Raw genomic sequence first — 12,081 nt, forward strand, 5'->3', positions numbered from 1 at the left:
CTAATATATTTATTAGATCATATATAAATCATATACATATTTATATATTTATTTTATATTTATGTAAAAAGTCTCCATTGTATTTATCTGGAAAGTCTTTTTTGGGAAACTTAAGAAACTTGTCCAAGTCTTATACCTAGTATATCCCAGAGGTGAGAATTATACTTAAATTTTGGGACTCTTAGACCCAAATTTCTGATACAATAATCATACAACATTTGGAAAAGATTACATATAATATTTTTATAAGCTTCTGTTTTTAGTCAGATTTGTATAAATAAACTGACCTTAAAGAAAATTTTTCTCGAGTCTCCTAAAATTTTCAAAAAAAAAAAAATTTTCCAAACTACTCTTTTTTATTTTATTACTCCTTTTTTCTGATACACTTAAGAGTTTCTCCTTTTTTCTTGCATCCAATAGGGACTTGCAAATTCTGTCAGGGTCCATAGAAGAGCCTAAAGAGTAAGAATGAACCAGAGTTTTCTCTTAAATAAAGTAGGGGCTAGCATACATAAGAGAAAGATGTTGAGAAGACAGTGACTTTAAGCAAAGGGATTAGGATTTCTCCTTTCCCCTCCTGCAAGGTCTTAGTCATTTTTATCCTCACCACAGAATAAAGCACTTATTTGTAGATGATTTTGTTAGGCACAGTACATGTGACCTGGAGAAAACATATCATTGCTTTGAGATTTTAAAGTTCTAAGAGAAAACTGAAAGAGACACATAAATAGTGACCTTAAAATGTCAAACCATTACAACTAGTCAGGACAAGGAACGGTTTATTATTGTTCCTAAATAAGTTTCAGAAATTTCATCATGATTTTTAGCACACAACAAGTAGTATGTTCATGTTGGTCATGTGAATATCCCCATTCATTTACCAACTAACTTAACACTATACATTTTTGAACAATCTCAAATATCATCAAGCCACTCCACTACTAGCAGATACAAAAGTAAAGAAGACAGAATCCTTTCTAGAGTCTGGTAGTCTAGTGGGTAGACAAACAGACATTTGACATTGGCTTATTGTAACACACTTTGGTAATTACAATGATAGTGATATGGACTGAACATTATAAGAAAACCAAGGAAGATCACCTAACTCATCACAGAAATCTTGGAAAGTTTTCAAGAGAATGCATGGCCTGAGCTGAGTCTTAAAGAATGTTAATTTAGGAAAGGAAGGCCTTGACTTCAAGGTAAGAGTCAGCATAGACCAGTGTATGTCAGGGATTATAAGCACCATTTCTCTGGAATATAAATCATGGGTCAGGGGGTAGTGGGAAAAAACTGAAGAAGGGGATGCAGGTCATGAAGAGGTTTCTATTGAGGAACTTTGACTTGAATCCTTTCAATGCAGTAATTTGATTAGAAATTGCTCTTAACCTTTGACTTCAATTTTGGAGGACATCATCTCTAATGGCAAAATCCTAGTCCTTACATTTTCTATTTGGCCATAGCATCTCCCATTTGGCCTCTACTTTTTTAGGTCAATTAATTTTGTATACAAAAAGGATATATTTATTTATATTAGGGAAATTGAGTAGCAAGAGTACGTGGCTTCAGGTTCTATTTAAATAATCAAGGAAAGATGAATTGGCAGACTGATTTACCTTTCCCCGAGTCACCCCTGAGACATTTCTTGAAGGAAGCTAAGAGTCCTATTGTTACAGATCACACTTTATTTAATTTGGATAGACACAGATGGTATTTTTGGATACATCTCACACTTTGGGTGAAAGCATCACCTGATTTTCCTTACATGTATGTGGATTTTATGATGAGTAGTAAGAAACAAACTTATTTTCCAAGAAAATTTCAGATTATATAATTTTTCCCCCTAACTATACCATTAGATCTACTTGGGACATCAAAATAAATGCATTAAAAAGCAAATTACTTTCTTTTGGGATTTTGAAGAAAATTAACATTGCTCCTAAACTCCAGAAACAAAAAGGAGTAGACCCAATAAATTCTGTATACAAAAAGAGGCGATCATGTGTGTTCAAAGAATGTTTGTGTTTTTTTTCCCCTGCACAGGGATTCATGATAAGAACCCCTTAAATATCATGTTTAGCTATGATAGTTTAAACTTGGTATGACAGTAGTGAACAAATATTATACGTTAAAACTTTACAAGGAAGTGTTAATATATACCCATTCTAGAGTCATAGAATAAACGGAGAGAAACTTTCAAAGGAGATCAAAGAGCACTTTTTATATTGTTTACAATCACAGTAGTGTATTAATGCTAAGGAAATATTGCTCAAGAGTTAGACCAAAGAGCCCTTTTGATTTGGCCTATTATTGAAAGAAAGATGCCATCTGACCTAATGAAATCAGAAATTGATTAAATGCAGTTTATCTAAGGGGAAAAATGGTCATGGAGTTACTGCAAGGGTCAGGAAGAGATGGGGTGATCTAGTGCTTGAGTGCTGATAGGGTTAGATAGACTCTCAGAGTAGCTGATGTTACAAGATACATGACAACGGACACCCACAGTTCAGAGGGCAAGATCAACCCCTTAGATGGGAAAGAGGAGATTAATCAGAATATTCTTTGCTCAGCTTATAACTAGGTCCTCTTATCAAATGATTCATGGAGAACTGAATGTTTTGAAGAAACTGTAATCTATGGGTCCCAGGAAAGCTGGGAATGCTGCTAAGTACCTTTGGAACACATGTCAGAAAATTTCTGTAGTCACACAGTGCTCAGTGAGGCCCTGTAACCTTCATGAATAAAACCAGTTTGACAAAGTAATTTGGTTGCCCGATTGTCAAGTGTGTGTCTAATCTTTACTGTTTTTTTTCCTGTAATGTTTAAATCCTCCTGTTTTAGCAACATAAATTTTCTTTTAAAATTTTTCATTTTTCTTTAGTTACAGAAATATTCTGAAATAAAGAACTCCCTTGACCCGTGGAAAACAATCAAGAAAAGAATTGACATTCACTGTTCCTTTGATATTGTCAGCCTTATGACTATAGGAAAACAAAATAATTTTTGTTTTCACACTTTTCTTCAATAGTTTATTTTTCTCACATACATACTGACTGAAACTGTGCCAGGATAGTAATATTGTTTTTAGGGGGAAAAAAACAAGAATCAGATGATTGACCATCTTACCCAAATCAAAAACCTTTGTCCCTTTGAAAACACAATAACCCATAGTATTCTACATAAATATTATGACTTTTTTGTTGTTCCCAGGTAGGAGATTTTTTGTTTCTTCAGGGTGAGATACAATTTATTTGTGCAATTTTAATGTTGTTTTCATTTTCTTGGCAGATGGCTTATTTATCTTATTATTTTCATGCATTGGCAAGATTAGGCTGTTTCACGCAAAATTCTGAAGAAGAATAAGAAACTTTAAAATATGTCTTTATATGGGTCTCCAGAACAGACATCACAATATGAGTTTTAAACAATTGCTAGTTATATATGCATCCAAGAAACTATATGACTTTTCCATTTTGGATAATAATAAACATCTTACAAATTTCTTTAATTACACTGCTATCAGAAAGGCCACAATAGTCACACACACACACACACACACACACACACACACACACACACACACTATATAGAGAGAGAAAGAGAGAGAGAGAGAGACTTTTGGAGAAAAATTAGAAAATAAAGAGTTATTAGTGTTTTTTTTAATTATCTAAGGAGGTCTTAATGTAATTCATAATCAGAAAATTTGATCTTTAGAAATTTTCAAGCCAGAATTAGAAAATATCTATATTCTCTTATCAAATTATAACCATGAGTAATACTTTGTGTGTACTCATTTTTAATTGTGAAACTCTTAATATATACAGAAAACAAGAGCATCATGATAACTCCTATAGATACCACCAAGATTCATCAAATATTAACATTTAGGACAATACCAGACTTAATCTGTCATTACACACATTTTGTACAAAGAGCATCTGCTCTTGCCAAGAACTCACTTCCTTGCCCGTATTAAAAAAATTTCCTTCCCTTCATTCTCCCTTTTCCCCAGTATTTTATTCTGGCTTGGAGGTTCTGCATTCCCTCCTTGACACCACTGAGGATTTTCAGGGTCCAGGATCCTCTTAGCCAAAGTCATTCTGTTCATTCTAATTGCTTTGGTGGGGTAGGTACAGGAGCAAGGGAGGAGGAAAAGGGAAACCAGATGGAAAGCAATGCTACTGGAAAGTCTTAGCTCTTAGGGCCAGAGGTGCAACAAACTCAGAACAAGCTGTTCCCTAAAAACAACATTCTAAGTGATTGCATAAGGTTCAAGTGTGCTTTTGTGGCTGGTACGTGGTTTCCTTATGAAAGTGTGCTGAGATCTAAGCAACCAGTTTACAATTGGATTTTGAGGACATAGTCTACTTATGTTGTGGATGACCAGTGTTATAATTATTTAGATTAGTACAAAAAATAACTGCCTCTCTATCAGACTTGTTTTCACTTGGCATGATCATGATTACTTCGCAGGCAAATTTTTAAACAAAGATATTATTAAGTGTTCACAGATATTTTCATTTTCTACATTGTATGAATATCTCACCCCATTTTTTTCATTCCCGTCTTTATCCCTGTAGCTCTGTAAGTACACCCCCACTACACACATCACTAAGGGGAGATGAAATTGGGAAATGAGACCTAAATACTATAAGGATTGCACCCAGAATACATTTGTTGTTTATGAAAAGCTCATTGGAAGGCAGCTAGGAGAAAACTCATGTTCTTTCAGTTCTCTTACTGTTTGATCTTATTCTTTTTTATTTTATTCGTGGTCATTTGTCATTTTGGGGTGCTTATTTATAATGCTATAAGTATCAGTTTCATATACAAGTCACCCAAGGTCTCCATGCATGGGTTTCACAGTTTAGCACCTGATCAGTGCACAGTATACCACTTCTGAAACATAACCCAAATACGAAAATATTTTTTTAAAAATGGAAAGTGCAAATGAGTGAAGTCATGAATTTTAGTTGTGTACCTTCAGGTATACCCGTTAATTAAAAAGAATGAATACATGAATGGATGAATAAACTAGAGCTGTGCCTAAAGGAATAGTGAAATGATGAGATGCTGAATTCTTTCCATCAACTGGAACTTCATGACCAGCTCTTCTGGGCATAAAAGAACCATGAGTATCTCTTGGCTCCCTTCTATTATTTCCTGGTGTGCTGCTCCCAAGAATGCCCTGGCTGCCATTTTCACCTGGGGACTCGCCAGGAGAAAGACCAGCTGTTCTAATTTAGATTTTCGTAGCCATGACTTCCATACCCAATTCTGGTTCTTTCCCCTTATTCTCTCTATACTTGGGGAAAGGGTGTCAAGTATATGTGTCCTGCTCCATTCTTCCATTAGTCACGACCCTAGGCTCATGCCCTGTTTTGGTACCATCTGCTCCGGGACAGAGAGGATAATAATAAGAGCTCCTACTCATTGAGTGCCTGCTAGGAGCTAAGTATTTACATGTCTAATTTCAAATTCTCATGTTATCCTGCAAGGATATTATTAGACCCATTTTTACAGATCTACAAAGTAAAGCTCAGAAAAGTTAAGAAAACTCTCCAAGATTATTTGATACAGGATTTATATTTGGGCCTTTCCTCTTTGCCATCCGTGGAAGATACTTCTCTTTCCTTGGAAAAATATGCTAGCATTTTCTTTGATTGACTCTCCACTTTCCATTAACAACGCTCCCTGGAGAGCTGCTCTCCCACTCTCATCCCATGCTGGTGTCCTGAATTTCCCACAGTGATTTGGCCCTTACATTGAATTTTCTGGCTTCTTGTCTGTTAGACTCAGCTGATATCTTAAAATATCTGATTAGTCCTTAATAATGTTGGCAGATTAGAATCATATTTTAAAAAGGAAAGTATATTTAAGCACTTAACTTTCACAATTCACTCATTGAGAGTACATATTTTTTCCCATGTTACCCAGAGAAACTGGACAATGAAATGACCACCTGTTAGCTGCTAATGATCTTCACATGCCTTTAAAAAAAGTAATTCTGGCTTTATCTGTCTACAATCTTGGCGACAAAACTTATGGGAACATCAAGGGCACAGGAAGCCAAAGGCAGCAAACTGACAATAAAGTTTGTGCTTAGACTACTAATAAGGAAGGAGATTCTGTGAATCTTTAATTCCACATAATTGTTTAATCTCAAGAGGGTAACATAAAACTGAATGTATGTTTTAAGAATCTAAGTTTGGGTGTTCAAATCTAGGACGGAGATCAGAGGGGGCTTCACACAGTATACTTCCTACTTGAAAAAATATTTTAAAAAGCATCAAATATAAAATATGCCAATCATTATTTCAAATGCATAGTCTAATTTGACATTGTGTGGGTGTGTCAATCATTATGACTTTCAAATGAAAAGCAACACATAAATAGTGAACAAACTTAATTTAAAGTAATAGAGGGATATTAACAGTATCCTACACTGCAAAAAAAATTACTAAGACTTAAAAAGGGCTTACAACTATAAATATCCATCAAAATATAGAAATGAAGCATTTGCTAAAATTAGGGCTAACATTAAAGACTAAATGACCTCTTTATTTTAATAGTGACACCAAACTCCGAAGACATTTGGTTTTAGTTCTTTCGCTAATATGTTTTGGGTCCCTATTTAAGTTCACTGATTTCTATGCATGTCATTTTTAATGGAGCATTTCCATCCAAGTCCAAAGTTGATATAAAGTTTACCTTTTCTTTGTTCACTTCACTGTAGTGTAATGATTAAAAGCATAGGCTCTAACCTCAAATCGCATGGGTTTGAAACTTGTCTCTGTAACTTGTCTTTGTACAAATGGCCTTAATCTCCATGCCTCAGTTTTCTCATCTATAAAATAGGTTTAGTAGTAGTACCTGATTCGTTGGGTTAGTGGGAGGATTGGGTAAGTCAACACAAATGAGAACTTAGAATAATTCCTGGTGAAAAGAAAGTGTTCAATGGTTGCTGGCTATCATTATTTTTAAATTGCTAAGGAAAAGGTGAATATGAGGTCCCTAGAGAATTAGCTACATTTTAAAATGAATAGATAAATCATATGCCTCTTCCTTTGTCTCTAGGCAGGCTTGAATTTAAGCCCCAAATACACAAATAATTGTCTTTCCCAATCAAAAATAAATTCTAAAGAGGAGTAGCTGGTGTTCTATCTGTAGGAACTTTTTTCCCCCTGTATCATCCTAAAACATTTCAAGTGACTATCCCTGAACACAGAATCCATTTGCTTCAATGTTTCTCAAACACTTACAAATCTTTATTTTCTCCTAAGCTTCAGTCTCTAGACGCATGTCAAGGTATCCTCCAAACCTCGACTAATCATTGCCTCATATATCCCATCACATACACACGACAAAATGGTCATATAATTAACATTAACATACTCACTTACATAACATTAACATACTCACAATTCAATTCTAATTCTAAAATCTTACCTTAAATTTGATTCCATATTAAGTAAAGGGGAACGATGACCAGGAATTAAAGGGAAATATTCAAATGAAGTAACTCCAAACTGTACCACCTTATGGAACAATCTTTTTAAATGGCACAGCTAACTCTCCGCAAATAACTTAATTTACAAAACACCATACAGATTAAGACATTAACATGGATCATTTTAAACTCCTACCTAACACAACTGGCTAGCTAAATATGTTTCTAGCAGTTGTTGAAGTTATGGTCTGAGTTTTTGAATAATGACTTCATTTTGAAAGCGTGCTTCTATTCAGAGTTGTCATGCTATTTCTAGATTTTTAATATCCTAATAATTTAGCTCTATAAGATACATTATATATAAATAGCTTCTCTCTTCCTTGTCATATGCATGTGAGAGTGCATCTATGTTTATATATACATACGTATATATGTGTCTTCCCTAATGCACACAAAATTATGCATATATACATACATAGTCATTTAGCACATGTACTCATCTATACGTGTAGATATTCTGTTAGAAGCCCTTCTCTACTTATAGAGTTCTCTTTAATTCAAAAAGCTAGAATGTAACTACACTGATCTTAGATCAGAGGGAGATGGCAGAAAAAAATAGGGATTCAGAAGGCTGAGGGTAGGTGATCCAGGAAAGGTACTATAAATTTTGAGACTTTGGGAAGTTAGTTTTCTTTGATTTCTTAGACTCCCACTTTGATTTCAGAGATACCTTTGAGAAGGCCAAAACCCCCCAAACCGACTGTGAGATGCGTGACACGTTTTCATAATCTCCTTTCGTTGAGGAGGAAGCAGGCTGGGCAAGGTTGAGAGTTATACTCAAGATCACTATATGGTGAGATTGGTGCTTCTTACTCCAAACTCACTTCTTTCAGGGTATTACAACTTGATGTGACCCTGGAGAACATATAATTCATAACCCACATATCTAAATCTTTCTGGTGGTCTGAAAGTGTGGAAAGTTCCACAGCCTCTTGGTTTAAGTTGTGCCAAACTGTGGCAGTCACTCAGACATCTTTAAATGTATGGAAATCAAATAGTCAGCATACCAAGGTTTGGAGACGCTTGACATTTCCCACTTTCAAAATCAATCACCAATCTGAACACCATGGCTATTACTCAGAGATTCAGAGGTTTGCTGTAAGCAGAGACATGACCTTGGAACAATTATTTTCTCAAAAGGCCTTACCAACAATGACGCGAGCAAAGCACCCAGACTGCCCTCCAGTGTATGAATCCATGGCCAGGAAATGGCTACGAATCATCCATGAGTAGTATGAGTTTGGCTCAAATCTTAATTTCCATCCATTTATATTTCATAAGCATTGCATTTAGACAAAGTTAAAATCAGCAAGTAAAAAAAAAAATACTTACTTAAAGATTTTCTGTGCTCTGGTTTCTGTTCTTTTATATCATTATCGTAGTGACTTAGTAATTCAGTACTGGAAGATCTCTGGATTTTGAATAATTCCAGGTTTCTTGATGAACCACTTGGATCTTTTGGCTGGAAATAACAAACAATTAGACAGAATAATTTTACAGGGAAGAAAGGATTCACCAAATAGCTTAGTGATCTATTTTGATGTTAATTTTAAAAGGAAGACTGAACTAAGATAATTATTTTAGTACAGGTCCTCTATGCTAAGCTCAATATTCAAATTTAATAATAGCTCTATGTATATAAAACTTATTAAATGCTTTGCATTACCCCAAGCACTCCACTTGTATTAACTCAATTAATCATCACAGTAATCCTGTGAGGTAGATATCATCATTACCCCTGCTTTCCAGACAAGGAAATTGAAGCCAAAAGAGATAAGTAATTTGCCTAAGGCCACACAACTAGTAAGGATGGAACCAGGATTCAAACTCAGGCAGTTGGAGTCCAGAGTCCACTCTTAATAACAACAACAAACTCTGTGTGTGGGTGGGTAGATATGGGGGTAAGCACTCAAGCAAGCCTGGATAAGGGGACTACACGGTTGAAGGAGAAAAGTCAATTTGTTATTTTTTAAAGTTTTAGTCCCAAAATGTTATAAAGGAAGACTGCAATTAAATAGAAATAAAATCACACAGAAAATACAGTATTTTCATATTGTGTACCTTATTAAAAGCTCCTGAGAATAGTTATTTTTTCCTCAAGATTTTGCAAATATTAATAATCCAAAAATTTAATGTTTCGTCTAGAATCAGTATATAATGGTAGTTTTAAATAATTTGATTCTTTAAAAATATACTCCGAATGTATGGATTTTGGATAATTTCTTGAAGTTTTAGATTCATAATTTTCACGGGAAGAACAATCTAACTTCACTGGAAGAACAGTGAAAATCAGTATAAAGGATTATTATTTACTGGTATTATAACAGTAAGTATGGGCTCAAATACTCTGATATTTATTTTCAAGAATGTGTATTACAGACAACATAAACTGAAAACGTGAAAATTCAGTAGTCATTAAGTGCTTGTGTGCTTTTTACAGCTTCTTGTAAATGAATGTCCATGTTATTTCAGGGGGCGGAAATGAATGTACTGTGTTTTTCATTTGAAAGAGAGAAATCAAATGACATTTAGCTCTAGGAATCACATCTGTTGAAACGGGTTTTTAGTGGACTTTATTTAAACTTAAAATAACAATATCTCCTGATCTATAGGATCTATTTAAATATGTGTGTTATATGCCTAAGCAACACAATTTAAGTGACAACATTTTAATTAATAAAGGTAACAGCCAAAACAAATACATACCAATCTGTCAATTGCATTTTTGATAGCGTGGAACCAATCCAATATGATGAAGTCAATATCTGACTGCAGAAGGAACTCATTTCCTGATACCGTTGTGATCTGAAAAAAAATCGACAGGTAAGCAAACCATATCAAATATAAGTCTTACATTAAAAAAAGGAGATATATATATACATATATATCATATAAGCATATGTGTGTGTGTGTATGTGTGTGTGTGTGTGTGTGTGTGTGTGTATATATATATATATATATATATATATATATATATATATATAGTTTAAAAAACAAGACTTCAATACAACAAAATATTTTCTTATTTCCGGTAATTGTCTTTCTGGGAACTGAAGACCAGGATCATTTTGAACTGCTCTCTATAAACTGTTTTTTCATGTCATAACAAATACATTATTGTTTTAATAATAGAACGATTAACTCAGAGTGGGACTCAAGCTGAATTGCTCCAACTCAAGGAGAAGCGAGTCAGGAAGTTCAGAACGATGCAGACAGTACCCACTTAAGTCAGAACCTCAGAAAAATGCACCCGGGTGTGTCAGAATTCATTCTGCACTTTCGGCTCTTTCCTGTTTGTCTTTTTCAAATCTAATAGTATCTCTATATTTGATTTCCTTTTATGGAGGGCTGTAAAACAGATTATTTACCAAAGAGACTAATGCAGACTTTTCCAAAAAGGTCATTCAAATGAATAACATTTGGCAATTTCTATTTTCCTATCATAAAGACCTATAGGAAAGTAATAAAGGACTAATTTCCCCACAAACGGAGCGTATTAGAATAAAACTTTATTTACATATTTGAACCTCTCACAGAGAGTATTTATCAAGTGAACATCCCCGTTTCAGACTCTGAGAGCTATTAAGTAGTTGGCAATATTTAACATGTAACTATACGTTTTTTCATTACGGTGAATCTTTTCCTTTCCAGAATTGTGAGAGAAGGATGTGACCCTATAGAAACAGAGCGGTGCTCTTGATTTCACACAGAAAAGGCTACTTAGAGACGAATTTGATTAGAGTGGGTATGGACACGCTTTCCGTATTAGGCCATCCATCTGAACTGTGAAGATTCTCCCTTTGTATTGACTTTTTGTTTCAACAGGAAGATGAACATTGCCCGACTACTGTCACACATCAAGCAAGGCTTCAAAGGTTTAGATGACTGCCATTTCAAAATACTCAGTCAGGGGCTAGTCACCTCTTCTCAGCCTTCCTTGCTCTAAATCGGAGGTGAACACTGAAATGTGCCCACAGTTTCAGAAAATCACAAATCACTCTTCAGGATGTCTCTATAATTCTATCATTAAAGCGAGGATTATTACCCAAAATAGCTCAGTCTGAAGGGTTCAGTGATTCTTACGGCAACATCTAATGACAATGATCCTGGAGTTTTAAGGAAATTTTCGATTATATCCATACTTATATATTCACTCTTCATTTATTTTGAGAAAAAATGATTCAGAGGTACAACATCACTCCGTCCCACGACGCAACCATTGTTGAGTGAGATGTGTTCTCACGTCTTACAACTGTAAGAAGAGGAACTAAGTATATGCAATTCTGAGAAGTGAAAGATTAGAAACTAAGAGGAATTTAATTATCCACATTAGAATTTGACAGACTACCGGGACCAATTGCTCGCTCCTTTTTTTTTTTTTTTAAGTAAAATTGCATGTAAGATTTGGGATGGCTCAAAATAGCCTCCAAATAGTCCTCTGTCTTATTTATCTATTAAAAGACAGTTAAGCTGATGTTTGCCTAATTATCTGAACACCCTAGCAATGTTCTTTACTTACATAAAGTTCCAAATATTTAAGTTATAAAGTGTTGCCACAGAAATAGTAATCT

The 12,081-nt window shown here is 34.6% G+C and overlaps 1 protein-coding gene across 1 annotated transcript in view; it reads right to left on the reverse strand.

The window, feature by feature from the left end:
* LOC111143410 (Rho GTPase activating protein 15) overlaps positions 1–12,081 on the reverse strand; it is a 607,442-nt gene that overhangs the window by 299,311 nt on the left and 296,050 nt on the right. The window contains exons 7-8 of the mRNA XM_022497494.1: positions 10,217–10,315; positions 8,843–8,972 (exon numbers count right to left, since the gene is read on the reverse strand). Of these exons, the coding sequence (XP_022353202.1) occupies positions 8,843–8,972; positions 10,217–10,315 (229 nt within the window). The remainder of the gene's footprint in view (positions 1–8,842; positions 8,973–10,216; positions 10,316–12,081) is intronic.

This window comes from Enhydra lutris, unplaced genomic scaffold (genome assembly GCF_002288905.1).
Source record: "Enhydra lutris kenyoni isolate GAN:26980312 unplaced genomic scaffold, ASM228890v2 scaffoldscaffold1, whole genome shotgun sequence".
Lineage (NCBI taxonomy): Eukaryota > Metazoa > Chordata > Mammalia > Carnivora > Mustelidae > Enhydra > Enhydra lutris.